We start from the raw sequence: 19,004 nt of genomic DNA, 5'->3' as shown, positions 1-19,004 counted from the left end.
TAATTCTTAGAACAATTACTTGGTTTCTCTTGTCTTCAACCGTTGTGTAATAATGTTGGGTGTGTGGCGCTGCATTCATCTTCCTTTTGAAGACAGAGCAGCAAGAGTTTCTCAGATTGTCATTGAACTTGAGGCCCCCGTGCTTATTCCTGAAATTCTCAGCACACAGAGCAACCAGCGTGGTCCTGGGAATGTGCATGTATGGAAGAAGCAATTTCTGGACTCTGTGTTAATGTGAATAACTGCTGGGAATTTGCAGCCGAGACTAGGCAAATGCAGAGGCCCATTTCTCAGTCGCTGCCAGGAAGCAACAGCTGAGACTGGGGGACATGATTGGTTAGGCATTGCTCCTTCCACATGGCTATATCCCTTGGGATGCTCTGCATGGAAAACGCTTCACAGTTCCACCCAGTTGGTTGCTGTAAATATTAAATAAATTAACTGTTTGTGCTGTCAGTTGGTACAATGTTGTTGCTAGAAATAACAATACAGTGCATTGCAACAACAGGCCACCCATTCCTTGTGAAGCATGTATTTTAAGAAGCATGTAGAATTTTTGACAAGATTTCCAGAAATTGGGGTGAGGCCAGTGCTATTCCCACTCAAAGTAGATCCACTGAACTTGCTGGAAATGGCTGACTTAAGTTCATTAATTTCAGTGTGTCAACTCTGAGTAGAACTAGCACTGGGTACAATTTACTATCTCATTTCATTGCTTCATCAAAACCAACTGAGAAATGAGGAATTTCTCATGGTAGCAGCTGAAAATAACCTTCTGGCCTGTATCAAGTCTCTTCCAAAAAACCGTATTATCCAATGTGAGTCATCTGCAGTTTCCCAAATGGGGATTTATTGTTTCCAAAATAGTAATTTATTCCCAACATTAGGAAGGGGCACAAGGCTGCAACATAACACAAAACCACATCCAGAATAGAGAAGAGCACAGATAGAAGCCTCAATAGCCCAATATGTCTCAATAACAGCGAAAGATTCCACAACATTAAATATATAATAATGCCTGGTATAGTAAATACATGTAGGTTTTGTCTTTTACAATTCTGATGATAGCATTGTGATGTCCATTGTTTTTGTCCCATTTCATTAAGGTACATCAAGTGTAGCAAGAGCGTGGAGTGGTACCTTTGATGAACTCCTTGGGAAACAAATTGGTTACTTTTTCAGGACCTACTTCAGAATGAATTATCCTGGTCTAGCAGAGTACCCAGATTTTTTTGCAGTCTGCCTTATATTGCTCCTAGCAGGTAAAAATATATATACTTAATATTCATTTTTATTATGGTAATTTTGTTAAGGGGAAAATTCTGCCCAGATGGCAGGGTATGTTTAACCTCAAGCATGACATATCAGCAAGTTTAGGGATCCTATCAACCTGTGGGCCAAAAAATTTTGTTCTAGTTTTTATTCTGTCACTTTTGTTTCCTTTTGAACAATACAGTGGTACCTCGGGTTGCGGACATGATCCGTTCTGGGGTGCCGTTTGCACCCCGAAAAGTCTGCAACCCGAGCAGCGATATCACGCATGCGCGGAAGCGCGATATTGTGCTTCTGCACATGTGCGACCTGCACAGAACGCTTCAGCGTGTGTGGCGAAACACTGAAGCAAACACTTCCGGGTTTCCCACGTTCGTAACCCGCTCTGTTCGCAACCTGCAGCGAACGCAACACGAGGTACGACTGTATCTTTATACCTCAGTTTAGGATATCCTAATTTCCAGTGGAGATCACACATGCATATCCTTGCAATTCTAGATTATAATTTATTTAACTACTTGTGGAAATGTTTGTGCATGTACTGGATATGTATCATACAAGGGTACAATCATTAGGAAATTACAATGAAAATTCTAATCCAGTGCAGCCCATTTTTGAAGAAATGTTTATTTTAAACATACTGTATTCATTACTGGATTAATCTGCTCCAGTAAAAGTTAGCAAGCGTAGTTAGATAACTTTGTTCTTCATTAAAAAATTCCTTCCAGTAGCACCTTAGAGACCAACTAAGTTTGTTATTGGTATGAGCTTTTGTGTGTATGCACACTTCTTCAGAAAGCTCATACCAATAACAAACTTAGTTGGTCTCTAAGGTGCTACTGGAAGGAATTTTTTTTATTTTGTTTCGACTACGGCAGACCAACACGGCTACCTACCTGTAACTTTGTCCTTCATATCATTTATATTTGTAAATAATAATAATAATAATAAATTGTTGTTGTTTTATTTAAACCCCACCCATCTGGTTGGGTTTCCCCAGTCACTCTGAGCAACTTACAGCTTATCTAAAAATATAATAAAAACATCAAGTGTTAAAAATCTCCCGAACAGGGCTGCCTTCAGATGTCTTCTAAAAAATATTAATTGTATTGCTTTTGGTCAGAAAAATAGACTTAATGTTAGAGATATAAGTTTGAGACTATTGCCTTTTCTTGTTAAGCCAGGGCTGGTCCACACATTCACTAGTCTAGCAATCTCATATGCATAATGGGTAAGAAGCTCATGCCCATGTTGCCTGTTGCATGTACAATGCAATGCCCTTCACAGGTATATGCATATGTACAATTCCAACAATCTCCCTAACTCAAAGGCCAAGTGGAATTTAAAAATCATCATCATCATCATGTAGAGTTGTGTTGTGTGTGTGTGCTGGTGGATATAAGGCCAATTACTTCTGACTTGTGAAAAGGATTTCTAGGTGGAGCTCATCTCCTATTCTGAGGTCATGTTTACATCCACATAGAAAAATATGGATTGAATGCTTTTTGTGTGTACAGAATTTCCAGCTTGGTGAGTCTGTGAAGCAACCTTATGTGATAGCTCATGTAACCAAAACATTGTAAAATTGTAATAAGCATAATATTAGAAATGCTAACATGCAGACCTTAATTATGTTACTTAATTTAAAAAAATATTCTTTTATAGGCCTATTATCATTTGGAGTCAAAGAATCTGCATGGGTGAATAAAATCTTCACTGCTGTTAACATCTTGGTCCTCCTCTTCGTGATGACTTCTGGTTTTGTGAAAGGCGATCTTCATAACTGGAATAAAACAGAAGAATTTCTTATAAACTACACAGCATACATAGAGTAATACAGGGTTTTTTGTTTGCTTTACTGCTTTGGTTGCTTAGAATGGAGACTTTGGAGCATAAGAATCTATAAACTATGTGATGGGATTTATCCATGTTTTAATAAAAATAAATGTAACATTTTAGATTTGATGCCCAACTAACAGTTGCATCGTCAACCGAGAGTGAGGAAAGCATTTTATTTTATTTTATTTTTGGCCAGAGGTGAGACATTTTCAATTACACGTTTTGGTTGTAATATCCTGGCTTGATCCAAAGCTGGAAACCATAATTTCCAGCTTTGGGTGAAAAAGGAAAGTGGTAAATTACAGGCTTCCTGATTTAATCACCTCAAAAGGGAAAACGGAAAAGCAAAACAGCTGCTTATACAGGCAAAGGGTTTGTGCATTTCTCATCTTATTAGGCTAACATCATCATCTAAGCTAGTTCATTATGGTCCTCATAGGCAGTTAATACGGCTAAATACCACATCCGTATGTGGGGAAACTTGTCACAGAGCTGCAAAATCCTTCTGATAGCAATAAGTAGCTAAAAGTGAGTTTAAATGTCCTGACATTTTCAGTGCTTAAGTTCAAACCTGCAATTTCAGTGTGCATTGGGCTTTGAACCCTGCACTGTTTCTTTCCATGCTCAGCTCCTATCTTTCTGTGCTACATATGGGAACAGCGACGGCATTGAGACTTTAAATGTACTTGGGGGCAGTTCTGACACTTCAGGACAAAGGGCAACAAAGCAAAGAATAAAAAGCACCTGTGATTTGTGTGTGTGAATGTTGAGAGCCACTGTTGTGCACCCAACCACACAAGTTATGATGCGGGGTTTGTAAGTCCCATGCCTACACAGGATACGAAGTAATTATTATTTTTTAAATTGTGTTTTTAGAAACCTGTCATGTTCTGAAAATGTGACAAGTGCATTCGGAGTTGGTGGCTTCATGCCGTATGGCTTTACAGGAACACTGGCCGGTGCTGCAACCTGCTTTTATGCTTTTATAGGATTTGATTGCATTGCAACAACTGGTAAGCTGCCTTTAAAAAAAAAAAAGGGTCATGCAGTTGAACTTGTGATTTACACGTGCTGGAGCTGTAGTGTAAAACAACTGTGTTCCTATAGCATGATCCTATACATTTTAGGGAAAGACCTGCAGACACAATGCTAGAGTGCATGCTTTGCATTCAAAAGGATCTTGGTTCTCAGGGTTGCCATATTTCAAAAAGTGAAATCCGGACACAAAAGTTGTTGACCCTATTTATTTATTTATTTATTTATTTAAGTCGACACTGCCGACATGGGTTGCCATATGTCCAGATTTTCCAGGACATTTTGACGATTTCCACCGGACACTGCTTCTGAATGCAGCATTCCAGATATGTCCGGGGAATTCCTGACTATGGCAACCCTATTGGTTCTTCACTTGATGGCATTTCCAGTTAAAAGGATTTCCAGTAGCAGGGCGGAAAGAGACCTTTTTCTTCAGTCTGTAGGCAGGTCGCTAAGCTTTTTGGACCTGTGGGCACTTTTGCAAACTGGACACACAGAGATGCGCAGTCACACTGCAGCCTATTCTATTGGCTACAACAGAATGCTTCTTTCAAGCCTAATTTTCAGCAGGGGGAAGGTGGAGGTAACCCTGTGACCATTGTGGAGGGTCTCTGTGGGTGCATGTGTGCCCACAGGCACTATGTTGGCAACCTCTGTTATTACTCCAGGTAAGCATGCATAGGATTTGCACCATGGTGCTGCCCTTCTGTCATCCAAACACTCAGATGCAATCTTTCTTCATTTCTCTCTTGGCCAGAAAATCTAACCAATGCCCCATTCATTCTGGATCAAAAACAGAATGACAAGATCTGTTTCTTGCCGCACTTTAAAATCCGTTCAGCGTGATAATGTGTAATTGACATAAATTACATAGGCCAAATGAGAGACATCTTGTCCTCCTTTTTAATTTGTTGCATGTTCTAAAAAGGCATTAAATTGGTTTTAAGAACCATGTTATCTGTCTCTCCAAGGCATATATATTAAGTTCTACTTTGTGACTTCATGCTCAGTCACCCCTAATAATTGGAAGTATAATGTGTAGGCTCAGTACACTGAGAACCTCTAAAACCTGCTTTCTCGGCCAGAGGTAGCATACAGTGTTTCTATGATAGCTTTTTTCCACTCCTATATTACACCATTTGCTCTGGCTTAGAGAATTCACAAGTTTCTACCGAAGAGCTATGTTTTCATTTCCTCTTCCTCACTCCCTGTATCATCCAGGTTTGTTGGTTTGTTTTTGGCCTGTAGCATTTTTTGTGAACTTTCTTTTTTTATAATCTTTTTTATTCGGTTTTACAAACATACAGTATATTTACAATTTATTACTTGTTGAACATTTTGTATTTTGGCCTCCTTAGGCCAGGACTTCCCTCAAGCCTTCCATATTGTTTCCAAAATTTTCCATCTTTGTTTTTATATTTATTCCATATATTATTGCTTTGATATTCATAACTAACATAATCATTGCTTATTTCATACAACAATATTTATTCTTTACTACAAAGCCTCCTGCAATCCTACTAACGTACTTAATTGTGTATTTTTCTTCAAATAATTTACAAATTTTCTCCAATCCTCAATAAATTTCTGATCTCACTGATCTCGCTGTTCTCTAACTCTCCCTGTCATTTTATCTAACTCCGCATAGTCCAATATTTTCATAATCCACTTTCATTGCAATCACAGACCAATCCTAGCAGACAAAGCACTTTTATCTTACCTGGTTTGAAGGTGTAATTGGTGACCCTGTAGTAGTGCCTCATTGCTTTGCTTACCTGCCCACTATCCCTTTTCCACTACCTGTTTGATGACACCACCCATTTCTCTCCTCCCACTCTCCCTGCACAATAGCAGTTATTTCTGAATCAGCATGCATAGGACTGTGCTGCTGTGTTATATAAATTGGTGTATTTTAAAATCTCCCCCCCCCCAGGCCAATAATACTTGTTTTTATCTTCACAAATCACACAGAATTCAATTTAGACCAATAACTTGAACCTATCTGCAGTCTCTGTATTTTTCAGTACTCCTGCTAGATAAAAAGTAAAGTCTTTTGTATAAAAAATAAATATCATGGATGCATTTTGCCCAACTGGACAAACAATCTCACTGTTTCCCATCTTTCGTACTCTTATTCACACTAAGAATAAAATCTGTCGTTTTTGTCCATAGGGGAAGAAGTCAAGAATCCCCAGAAAGCCATACCTATTGGGATTGTAACTTCCTTGCTTGTCTGCTTCTTGGCCTACTTTGGTGTTTCAGCTGCTTTAACTCTGATGATGCCGTACTATTTAATTGATGAGAAAAGTCCTCTCCCTGTAGCCTTTGAGTATGTTGGATGGGGCCCAGCGAAATATGTTGTAGCAGTGGGATCTCTGTGTGCTTTATCGACAAGGTAAAAATAAGGAAAACTAAGTCATTGCCAGGAAAATGGAGCTATTTTTAAAAGTTTTGATTCATTAGGTTTGCTAAACAGAGATGTTTAGAATAATGTAGTTTGTTACTGCTCAAATGTAGCTCAGCTGTCTAAGTCAACTCTTTAAGTTCTTATTTTGTGAACTTTTTCCTTGTGAAAGGAAAAGTTACGTTCATAAGTTCATCTCTTTCTGCCTGTGCTAATTTATTGACCATCATATTTCTTGAATATTGTTAAGAATGCACTGGAGTAATATTAAAATACATGTAGTCGTGTGGGTAATAAAAGTATCTTTTAAGTACTTTTTCCAGGTATCAGATTCTTGTTTTTTGTTTTTCTTTTTAAAAGCATATATTGAAAATGCATGTTTTAACATAATTTTGGTGAAAAATCAGGGGAAGTGTAATTTTGCAGGAACCTTGTGCTCAAATTTGCCTGAACTATCCAAAATTCATCATGGAAGTGTATGCATTTCTAAATATAAGCATGTACTAAAGAAGCTGCATCTAATTCGGGCTTCATAAATCACTTACACTGGCTGTGTTTCCACTTGAAGTGGCTTTACCATAGGAATCATAAGATTGGAAAAGACCCCCACGATTATTAGGACCACCTTTCCTGTCCTACTCGGTTTGAAGTAAATGTGGCTTAATTGCAAATTGCTCAAGCAAGCATTTAGTGCAGGGATTGTGTTTTTAAACTTATCAGGGTTGCACAAGCTTCCTAACATTTGCATATGCTTATTTCATTAACAATGCCGAGGCTGCGTAGCTGAGATGGCATTTAAAATCATGCAGTTTAGCATACACTGTGACCTGTTTAGCATCCTGCAGCGAATTAAGTAAGATGTCACGTTTACTTCACTTTTGTCAAATGCAGACATATCACTCCTAGTTGCCTGATCATGTCCCAGTGCTTCCAGTTGGGCTTGTTGCAGCAGGGGCACAGCATACTAGCTGACTGGGATTAATGTTTACAGGAGAGCAGGCAGGACCACAGACCTTGGGCCACCCTGTAAAAGACCCATATGATATCTGGGAATGTGCAGATTCTGGAGCAGACCCCAATCCAGTCCAAGTACAGGAGGGTTGGATTACTGGGTCTGTCAGATTGTTTCCCCAATCCTATTTGGCACGAGGATTCCGTTAGAACACAGATTGGGCAAAGAGGTATTTAACAAGAATGAAGTTTTAGTCTTAAATGACTTAATACATGATATAATGGGTTTTTGGCATTTTTAAAAAGTGTTTTCTGATACTGCCTGTTTTAATCCTGCTGCCTGGTGCAATCATTCAAGGTGGTGGTGACGCTTAATTGCATTGCAAGTATTACTACATGTTTTCTACTGGTATATACTGTTTGGGGTAAAAACTGCAGTGAAGGCTCAAGTTTCTTCAGTTTCGAGTATTTTACTCCCACTGTTACAGGCATTCTAAAAATCATAAATCAAGCAAATCACATGACCACAAGTGACTAATGGTGTAATATATAGCATTAAGATAGTAATAATTAAATTGATAGATTTTTCAGTCAATTAAAAAAAAAGTAAACCACAAGAGTCACCATTACAATTCACCAGGTTAATCTAACATTTTGGGGCCTTCCTCTTCAAACCTGGAGGTTTTGTGTCAGCAGCTTACCTTTGAAATGTGGGTTAGGAATATTAATTTTGCCTTAATCATTGGCATAGGACAGATCACTTAATTAGGTTTGAAACAAACCTCTTTTCAGAGGATATAGGAAATAATGACGCAATAATTTTACTGTGAGGACCTTGCAAAGCCCAAGAAGAAAAGTGTAGTTGAGGTTCCATCCCTCCAAATATTGTGAGGAAATCTTCGTGCCTGTGACAGATGCAATATGATCTCTCTGGTGAAGAAGGTGAGGGTGTTGCTCCATACAGACAAATACATGCTGTGATCCCTGAAAGTGTTTGAAATGGACCATAAAGGCTGCAAAGTACTCTGTGCATTAAAAAAAGAGAAGAAGCCTGCACGCAATATATAAAAATGAATTGAATGGTTGAAGAAACTTGTGTCTTAACTGCAGTGTGTCTCATGTACAATTTATCTCCATCCCGTCCCACGTTTCTGGTATCGTATGCTGTTAATTGGCATTGTTTCTTTTTTGCTCTAATGCATTGCATGACTTTGTGTTGGCCATGTTGCATGTTCTTTTGCTTTTTATCCAGTCTCCTTGGATCCATTTTCCCAATGCCGCGTGTAATCTATGCTATGGCGGAGGATGGGTTGCTTTTCAAATGTCTAGCTCGTATCAATCCCAAAACGAAGACTCCTGTTGTTGCTACTTTATCATCAGGTGCTGTAGCAGGTGAGGCTCTAAGCGGATTTATTATCAGGAAAAGGGACATCTTCGCCCATGATCAAATGTAGATTCTAAAGCAGTTGCGGATCTAATGATAAAATGTGAATCTCAAGAGTTCAACCATTAAACCTTTGGTGTCTGTCTCAAGCCTCGTTTTTGGTTATTGGAAGTGCATTTTACACACACGGTTTCCCTTTCCCCCCATGTCTGTGTTTCGGATTGTCTGTTAGTGCATAATATTCTTACTGTGGCATTTGAACAATTAAAATTTTTTTGTTCTAGTCTTCTGGGCTCTATGTTCCCTTTGCCCCGCATTCTGTTTGCCATGGCACGAGATGGTTTACTCTTTAGATTTCTTGCCAAAGTGAGCAAGAGGCAGTCTCCAGTTGCTGCCACAATGACAGCAGGGCTCATCTCCGGTAAGCTCTTAAAGCAGGTCTTGCCTAACTGGGACCTGAACCCCGTTTTCACGTGCAAAATTTATGTTAATAAGATGGTCCTGCTTGCTAACTTTCTGTGCATGCAAATTGGGGACAAAACTGCTGACTAATCAGAAGAAGCAACAATTCTGAATTGTGGTGGCGGTGCTGGTTGTGGAGGAGCAAGCTCGTTGGAGGACTTCTCCAAAGCTTTCCTCTGCTGTGACCAATGGTACGTTATTATGCATATGCAAAGAAGGAAGTGTGGGTGAATAGCTATAAAACGCCCTTGCTTTCTCATTGAATTTTGCCATTTGGACTATTTTCATCCCAGCCTTTCATAGTTAATACACTTCCTCTGTAGTTAATATGTTATTTAAAGTATATTTGACAATTTAATAACTGCAAATGTAACATGAAAAGTATTCCCCTCCCCTGCCAATATGACATTAATATCTAAAGCTCAGCATAGATAGCCCCTCCATTTTAAACGGTGTTAAGATTAAATGTCCATTTTTTTAAGGATTAAATATTTAATACAAGTCAATACCAACATATAACTACTAATTATATTTTGCTTATACAATAACTTTTGTTGGCTAAAGTTTGCAAAAAGAAAGAGAGCAGATAGACAGGTGTCAGGATAGGTAATTTAGAGAGTAACCATTTTCTTAAATTGTGGACTTGTGCAGTCTTTCAAATCTTGGTTGCAGTTTTCTGTGACTTCAAATGAAAATGCAATTATATCTCTTTGCTAGATTCTAACTTTTCAATATGTTAAAGCTAGATTTTGTTTATTCATAGTGATATAATTACATGAAGGTAATTTTTAAGTTAAAAATATAAGTGATATACCTAAACCAATAGGAAGTTGCCCCTCTGAAATAGACACTGTAAGGACATAACTCTGTGTCCCTCAAAATCATGACTTCTCTGAGCAACTGCCTTGCCTTCCTAGCATTAAGCATAGTTACACATTAAATGTGCACCAGTGCATAGTTCCCTTGTAAACTATGATCTGAAGTAGGATTGCAGACCATTTTTTGGAGGGACATAAGCCATGGTTAGCATTGATGCACATGCCATGCCATGGATAATTGTAGCCTGGGAAGGGGAAGTAGTTTTGCTAGGGACTGGGTACTGATTTTAAACCCTTGCTAGGCAGCTAGCATTACTTCTGCAGAATACAACAGTACTGGGTTTTGTTTTGTTTTTCAAAAACTTTTTTCATCTGTGCCTTGCATAAGCCCTTAAATACTTTTGCTTAGTTTTAACATTGTTTTAAAGAGGGATTATCTTTTATGAGTGCTTGAAAACTCAACACTTTTAATTCATTGCATGAGCTTTGTGTAGTAAAAGAAGCAAGATTTGATATGGGCACAGCGTACCAGGAACATTTATTTGTGCCCTATCAAAATAAATGGGATATGAGCCAGAAACATCTTGCCTAACTCCCATTTTATTGCATGGGAGATGTCCATGGTGTATATTGCCTATTATGTCTATGCATGTATTTAAATTAATGGTGTCTGTCATGCAAAATAATTTTATACCATTTTCTCATGTAAAAGCCAAGTATTGAAACTGCTGTGTAAAGCCCTGATGGCACCAAATTTCAGAGAGGAATTAACTCAGTTCCCCTGAAGGTTATAAAATGCTACTGTATTACTAAAATCTTAATTTTGGCCATAAAACGTTTAGAAGACAATGGTTTGCTTCAAATTGTATGAACGTTTTAAAGACCCTTAAGGGCAAGCATGAAATGTTAATGGAGATGGTAGCAAATATTCATCTTCAGCTTAATAAAGACATGTTTTTAATACTAGCTCTGCTTTGTCTTGTTTTCCTAGCTCTGATGGCTTTTCTCTTTGACCTAAAAGCTTTAGTAGATATGATGTCCATTGGTACGCTTCTTGCGTACTCGCTAGTAGCAGCGTGTGTCCTCATTCTTAGGTGAGTTCCAATTTTGGGTTATTAAATAACTTATAAGGCAATGTTGTCCAAATCCTTAAATATGTTTGTTTCTGCCATAAAGTTATGTAAACATGAAGTTACACAAACAGACAGGATACCCTTCAAATGCAGATTGTGCATGAGAGCAACTACCTTAGTACTTTGTAGAAGTTCACATTCCGCTGCTGTAAACAGAGGAATGGGAGAATAAAAGTTGTTTGGCATCTAGGGCAACTTGTATGAAATAAAGCTCTGTTGCATAGTGGTTCTCGCCTTTAAGTGCTTCTTTAATGCTTTCCATATGATGTTAGACTCCAAATCCCATCATCCCTCACTGGCTGGGGATGGTGGCAGTTGTCATTCAGCAATGTCTGGAGGGCACCACATTGGATATCTCTGTTTTATTATGTGTACCTTTTTGGTACTGTATATGAAATAAGTGACCCACAGAGCATAATAGTTCCCCTTTGGGAGCTACAGACAGAGAAATGCTTAACACTAAGGCACCTCTATCCTGCCAACCTAGCAGTTTGAAAGCATGCTGTGCAAGTAGATAAATAGGTACTGCTCTGGCGGGAAGGTAAATGGCATTTCCGTGCGCTGCTCTGGCTTCGACAGAAGCGGCTTAGTCATGCTGGCCACATGACCCGGAAAAACTGTCTGCAGACAAATGCTGGCTCCCTCAGCCCGTAAAGCGAGATGAGCGCCGCAACCCCAGAGTCGTTCGGGACTGGACCTAACAGTCAGGGTTACCTTTACCTTTACCTTTACCTAAGACACCTCTAAGCTAGAAAGAGATGCTTTCTTAAAATAGCTCTGGCCTAATAAATATTGCGTGTAAATTCTGTCTTCCATGCATCTTCTGTTTGGTAAAGCAGACCTGTCTCTGGTGGTCTAATCCCAGCTCTGATTCCTTATAAATATCCTGTAGACAAGGAGTTTGCCCCTTTGGTTGTGCTCTGCTCCCAGGGCTGATGGCTTTACCATACTGAGAGATTTCTGGGGTCAGTGGTGCAGTTATTGTGAGTTAGATCACTTATAATGCATATGAAGTGATTCACCATAGAAATGGTCATCATCAGTCCCCATACCTGTCAGGCAACCCTCCTGCAATTTCCCAAGGAAAGCACTGAGTGTTTATGTAGGGGTGTGCTGCTAGCCAATGCTGCCTTAGGACACATGGGCTGCCTTCAGTCAGTGGTGCCCAGTGCTCATCTGGTCTTTCCTGGGGGGTGGGGAGGGAGGCTAGGCAGTGTAATAGCCAGCATTGTTGGGTGCCACTGCCCAAAAACACGCAAGACTCCTTCAGGCAGTGATGTCCAATACTTCCTCAGGTGTGACTGATGCTGGCTTCTTTCCCTACTTGCTGTGCATCTTTGAAACATTAAGAGAATCTGGACCTTCATGTCCTTCCTGTAATATGCAGATTTCAGTGACTGTAGGACTGCGTATTGGTGGCAACTCTAGCTCTATTGCCTGAATTAAATATCAACAACTAAACAAATGGTGCAATAATGCCACCCAAAATATAGAGTCCTATCTTTTACTTTCTGTAGGCCTTGTAGATTATAATACATTGTGCCTTTAATTTTTATTTTCTGTGAGCCTTACCTTACATAAATGTATTTGTTTGTTTGTGTGTGTGTGTGTGCACAAACAGGTACCAACCCAGTTTAAACTATGAACAACCAAAATATTCAGCAGAAAAAGAGGCTCTTGCGGGATCAGAGAGAGAAAGTACGAATGAATCTCAAATGAGTATGGTACCAGGACACAGTTTCAGTTTACAAACACTGATTAATCCATCAAGTTTGCCCACAGAACAGTCTGCCACCATGGTTAGCTTTCTTGTATGTCTGTTGGGTAAGTCAAAAGCTATCTAAATACTTGGACTATCTCAGAAATGTCAACTGATAAGCAAAATGCATTTAAACAAAATGACGGATCAGATTCACTTAATATTTTGAACTCGTCCAAAATTTCAAGTGTGGAAAACTAGGGGAAAAGAGGGAGAGGGGCCTGTGCATCCCGAATTAATTGGTGCAGACATGACTACAAGTCTTAATTTTGTTCTGACAGCCTAATTCAAAACAAAGGAATATACAGTATTGGTTTTTACCTGTCACTATTGTTGAAGCTTTATGTCACATAAACATTTGAGATTTTGAAATGCTCTCTTTGGGTCCCCCCCCCATTTTGATTGCCTCTATTTAGCTTTCCTGATTTGTGGCTTAAGCATTCTGGCCACCAACGGGATTCATCTTCTTGCCAGTTTGGAGCCTTGGAGTATTTGTCTCCTTGCAGTACTTACAGTGCTGTTTATCACCATCGTACTTGTCATCTGGAGGCAACCTCAGAGTCAGCAGAAAGTAGCATTTATGGTAAGCAGTGGTGATGGCAGTGGCATCAAATGCAAAACCTCACAAACAGGGTTTTTTTTTGGGGGGGGGGCTGTGTGACTAGCTGCCCTTCTGGAGATTACCACCCTGTCGCTTTAGTGGCTGCCTTTCAGCTGAATTAATAAATTAGCTGCTAAAGTAGTTTTTTTGTGGTAAGCTAAAATGGTGGTTCTTGTGAAAATTTGGCCTTGACTGTAGAAAGAGTTGTGAATTCATTTTTACTACAACTACAACATGTGTAAGATTAGATGAATTTTTTTAAAAACAATCTTTTGATTGACTAAATATTAATTGGGCAGCAGATCTTTAAAAAGTTTGTTTGTTTTTAATGCAAAAGCTGTGGGCCACAAGATCTGTTTTCCTTATCTTATCTTTCCCTATTTTCCCTTGTGCATATATAAAATCTTGTGTAGCCCATGTGTGTACTACCACTAAATCAGGCTTCCTCAAACTTGGCCCTCCAGATGTTTTGCGACAACAATTCCCATCATCCCTGACCACTGGTTCTGCTAGCTAGGGATCATGGGAGTTGTAGGACAAAAACATCTGGAGGACCAAGTTTTGAGGAAGCCTGCACTAAATTGTAGTCCTTGTTGCAGGCCTATCAAAATTTAATTCATTACTTCTGCATTTAAAATGCAGTATAAGTAAGTAATGTGTTCATTGCAACTGGACTAAGACACTTTGCGCTATAATTTTTATTTTATTTTCGAAATATGGATGTGTCAGTTCAGTAGAGCCCCTTCACAGATTTAATTAAAAGTATAACACAGTGGATATTTGACAAAAACACTGAATTGTAAACAAAAATTGTCCTTAGGTTCCACTCCTGCCATTTTTGCCATCTTTGAGTATCTTGGTGAATATTTACTTAATGGTACAACTAAGTGGAGAGACTTGGATCCGGTTTAGCATCTGGATGGCGATTGGTAGGTATTACTGGATGAGTAGCTGAATGTTGTTGTGAACTTTTTCTTGCCTCCCCCCTAAGCAAGGGCTAGAGCTTAAAAACGATTTTCATACTGGGTGACCCAAGTGGACATCTTGGAAAAAGAGCATTTAAGCTCTTAACCTCATTTGCTAGGCAAAGCCTGCTCAGCATGCAGGTTCTAGAAGCAGCTCCAAGGGTTTGACTAGACACAATTTTTGCACATCCGCATACGTCTTGGAACTGAAACCCCACGTAAGATGAGGGGTTTCCATATATAATTGTTGAGAGTAATACAGTAAGACAAAATGGATTAATCCATTCCTGGCTTTTAAAAACAACCCCTAGAACAGCAATTTAACATGAATTTTACTATCTAACAAGACCATAGATCCATTAATTGAAACCAATAATCAATGTACTATATGTACTATATCAATGTACTATAATCAATGCTATATTATAAAATAAATAAGGCGAAGTATTGTAGATGATAAAAACTAAAATTATTTTTTTTTCTTACCTGCACTGATGATTGTCATTGTTTGAATGGGGGGCTTTTATCCATTTCCACAGTCACACAATCAATCAATCAATCAATCAGTAGCTGAACCGGGTTCCACACAGTCACAAAAACAAATTAACCGAAAAAGCCTCAAAAACGCAAAATAAATAGCAAAAACAAAAGCGCCAAACTTAATCCGTTCTGGAAGTCCGTTTGACTTCCGAAATGTTTGAAAACCAAGGCGCGGCTTCTGATTGGTGCAGGCGCCCCGCCCGGAAACAATAGCCAACAGCTGCATCGGATGTTGGGCTTCTGAAAAATGTTCGAAAACTGGAACACTTACTTCTGGGTTTTTGGCATTTGGGAACCAAGGTGTTTGAGAACCAAGGTACCACTGTACTAGAATGGAAGCTTAGTGTGGATTAAAGAAACGTACGATCACAAGTGATACCAAGACCTGAACAAGTATTTTGTTTTTGTAATCTTGGGTAGAGCTACAGAAATATGACAAAACTGGGAAAACTTACATGCCTTTCTTTTTTCTCCTCTGGAAGGCTTCTTTATTTACTTTGCTTATGGCATCCGACATAGTGTGGAAGGCCGTCCTAGGGTGGAAGATGAAGATGATGAGGACGACAGCTGCTCCGAAAAAAGCGCAGCTCCAGAAAAGAACTATGTAAAAGAAGCAAACGAGATTGAAAATGCAAGTGAAAGTGCTCAGTTTATTACACATGAAAGGACAAGTGAATGTTAATGGTTGCTAACTACCATGCTGTGTACGTCTTTTGAGTAGTGTAATGGAATGTAGTTTTTTTTTGGGGGGGGGTGGAATGCCAAAACACTTCCTCCCGAAAGATTAGCAGTAACCTACTTGTGCTTTGTGAAAACATCAATAATGGTCTAAACCGACGGCTAGATATTTCATCCAGTGGAGATTTACCTCAAATTGTGGTTGCCTGAAGTAAAAACCGCCAAGGAAGTGGAGGGGAACAAACTCCCGTCGGCTGATTTTGCCTGTTGTGCTAAAATTGTTGGGAATTTCCTTAGTGCACCATCCTACAACTTGAACTGGCGTAACGTTATATAATTAGGAATGTTTAAAGGTGGGAAGCTGAACCATTTTAGGTTGTGTTATTGGGGACACATTTTCTTGTTTCTGTCTTTTAAAAATGTGTGTAGCAGTGGTAAATAACTAGGTAGCTAAACTGTTTAGCCTCTCAAAATTTAAAAAAGGGAAGAAGAAAAAACCTTTTAAAAAAGCCAGTTACCCAGATGAGTACATAGGGTATACATAGAGCAGAAACTTGGCAGGCTTTTGCATTGCGATGTAGTGCTTCTCTATTTTAAAAAGTGTTAAATTTTTGCTACCACTGTATATGCAAATAATGTATGCCGCGAACATCCTTTTGAAAAGCAGTGTTTGTAATGCCTAACTTATGGATGGGCTCCATATAGAATGTTTTGAAATTACCTTTTACCAGTTGTGTTCCAAATTCTCCTTCTCGGTGGTGGCAATCAGAAAGTCACGCTATATGGTTCCTAAGATGTAAGAAACTTCAGAACAGTGGCAAACAGCATGTGCCTATGGAACTGGGAATTTTTCAAGTCCAGGTGCACCTATGGAATTGCCCTGTGTTAGTGCTGAATGTGTAAACCCTATGAGGTTGTAAGTAGCTGCCCTAGGTCCAATGACTGATGAACTGTGTACCTTCCGAGTCTCTGGCCCACCAAGTATATTCATTAATTTCTGTAACTAAGGAAAATGAAACTGTCGGCCATAAATTGGCTGCATTCTCATGTCACAGTAAACCATGGCTGCTTATGATGCGAAGAAGCTATAGTGATCCTTGGGCTTGCATGCTTCTCCCCTTTCATCCTCTCCTCTGGCGTCGCCACGAGATGGAATTTGGAAGTTTGAACTTCTGCTTTTGAGTGACCACAGCAGCAGGGCATTTTTTGCCCCAAACCAACAAATTGTCAGTAATTTTAATTGTGGCTTGTTTGAAATATACTAAATTTAAATCATGAGCTGTTAAGCTGGCTTGTTTTAACAAACCATAATTAAGATTAACCGCAGTTTAGGGTTCAGCTGCCGCTCTAAACAACAATTAATAAAAATAAAAATAGCCGTGAAAGCTTCCAGCCTGCAAGGCTTCACTTAATAAATATAACATGGATTATGATGAGGATTGAATTCAGCCACTGAGTATTTTTTGCCCTTGCAGAAGGCACTATGTCTTTCAGTGGATTCTGCTGTAGTCATAACTTATCTAACATTTTTGTATAAATCACGAACAGAAATTTAGATTTTTCAGGGAATATGTTCCATCTCCTTAAAAGAGACGGGTATTTGGAGGGGAGAGAGGAGTTAAAAGAAAAGAAAAGAAGGAAATATAATTCAAATAACATTTCAGAATACAGAGTTATGTTTAACAGGTGACAGGTCTTTTTCGTTTTGAAGTAACATCTTATAAATAAAATTTGAGGCAGGCATAGGCACCAAAGGATCACTCTTGGTTACATTATTATCACTCATGTATACAGTCATAACTTGGCATTGTGGCTGATGGGCAAGTTGTATTTCTGGCACATGTGTGTCCTCTCCACACATTAATTTGTTTATGAAGCAGCATATGTATGTGTGTGAGAACAAGCCAAAGAGAAAAACGAAGCAAAACTGTCCTGCAGCAATAATTTACTTATTTTCTCAAGAAAAAAAAATAGGGGCTGTGGCAGAGGAATGATAACCTTACAATATACCTGATGCCTTTTAGTTTATGAATGTTGGGACCATGTTACAACAATCTGTCAAACGTTTCATCGCAACTGTTGGGTTAAAAACCCATGCTTTAAAAAGCTGAAAATGTCAGGATTCAGAGAGGGGTTTGGGAACAAAAATTGTTTTTAAAAGTGCCTTAGAAAAGCACTCAATCCAAGACTGTAGGTTTAATGCTTTTTCTGTCAACAGTTTTCTCATCCCTACACAAGTAAAGGTAAAAGGTAAAGGACCCCTGGACGGTTAAGTCCAGTCAAAGGCGACTATGAATTTGCAGCACTCATCTCGCCTTTCAGACCGAGGGAGCCAGTGTTTGGTGGTTCAAATCCACGCAATGGGGTGAGCTCCCATTGCTCTGTCCCAGCTCCTGCCAACCTAGCAATTCGAAAGCATACCAGTGCGAGTAGATAAATATGTACCGCTGCAGCGGGAAGGTAAACAGTGTTTCCGTGCACTCGGGCTTCCGTCCCGTTGCACCAAAAACGGTTTTGTCATGCTGGCCACATGACCCGGAAAGCTGTCCTGCACAAGTATTAAAATACTAATGAGATGATTATTTGCACATAAGTACCTACATCTTAAACACACTGGTTGGGGTTTTTTAAAGTTTGATAAGGAAAGTAAGGCCGGCTTTCGATATTATGGAAGGGTGAACAGGTGGGAATGCTGTGTGTCTCTCTCTGTGTGTGTGTGTGTGTATGTGATGTCCAAAGTCTACAGTGAGAGGTGGAAGATCCAGATGCAGATACATATTCACACACACGGTGTGAGAGAGAGAAAGAGAGAGTTGTTTAGGTTCTTAGTTATGATTCTTGCAGAATAAGTATATAAAGAGGAAACACAAATCAGTTACATTGCTTGCACCTATCTGACTTGGCTTATGTGTAATTTTTTGATGTCAGCCTAACAATACTGAGTTTGATAGGAACTGTAGATATGGCAGCACTGTTCTTTGACTTAAAAATGTAAAGGAGGTATATTTTATCTTGCCTTTTTTGTATAATCTTGTATTAATAGCTGAAAGAACACATGAAAAATTATGAAATATATGGAATGTGAGAAATTGTGTTAAGATTAGAGAGGGTGCCCTGATTGAAGCCATTATTGAATGTAGATAGTATTGCAGACTGATCTGTT

The 19,004-nt window shown here is 39.1% G+C and overlaps 1 protein-coding gene across 4 annotated transcripts in view; it reads left to right on the top strand.

The window, feature by feature from the left end:
• SLC7A2 (solute carrier family 7 member 2) overlaps positions 1 to 17,811 on the top strand; it is a 44,662-nt gene extending 26,851 nt beyond the window's left edge. For 3 of the 4 annotated variants that reach the window (XM_033160576.1, XM_033160578.1, XM_033160577.1), the window contains exons 3-12: positions 1,107 to 1,262; positions 2,938 to 3,103; positions 3,988 to 4,124; positions 6,319 to 6,541; positions 8,754 to 8,893; positions 11,157 to 11,259; positions 12,920 to 13,122; positions 13,474 to 13,640; positions 14,479 to 14,587; positions 15,646 to 17,811. In XM_033160576.1, the coding sequence (XP_033016467.1) occupies positions 1,107 to 1,262; positions 2,938 to 3,103; positions 3,988 to 4,124; positions 6,319 to 6,541; positions 8,754 to 8,893; positions 11,157 to 11,259; positions 12,920 to 13,122; positions 13,474 to 13,640; positions 14,479 to 14,587; positions 15,646 to 15,845 (1,604 nt within the window). In that variant the 3' untranslated portion in view covers positions 15,846 to 17,811. Of the gene's footprint in view, positions 1 to 1,106; positions 1,263 to 2,937; positions 3,104 to 3,987; positions 4,125 to 6,318; positions 6,542 to 8,753; positions 8,894 to 9,169; positions 9,307 to 11,156; positions 11,260 to 12,919; positions 13,123 to 13,473; positions 13,641 to 14,478; positions 14,588 to 15,645 lie in introns of all 4 variants that reach the window. The other variant, XM_033160579.1, reaches the window with a different exon arrangement.
• The last annotated feature ends 1,193 nt before the right edge of the window (positions 17,812 to 19,004 follow it).

This window comes from Lacerta agilis, chromosome 9 (genome assembly GCF_009819535.1).
Source record: "Lacerta agilis isolate rLacAgi1 chromosome 9, rLacAgi1.pri, whole genome shotgun sequence".
NCBI classification, from domain to species: Eukaryota; Metazoa; Chordata; class Lepidosauria; order Squamata; family Lacertidae; genus Lacerta; species Lacerta agilis.
This window is presented reverse-complemented; position numbering and strand designations above follow the sequence as displayed.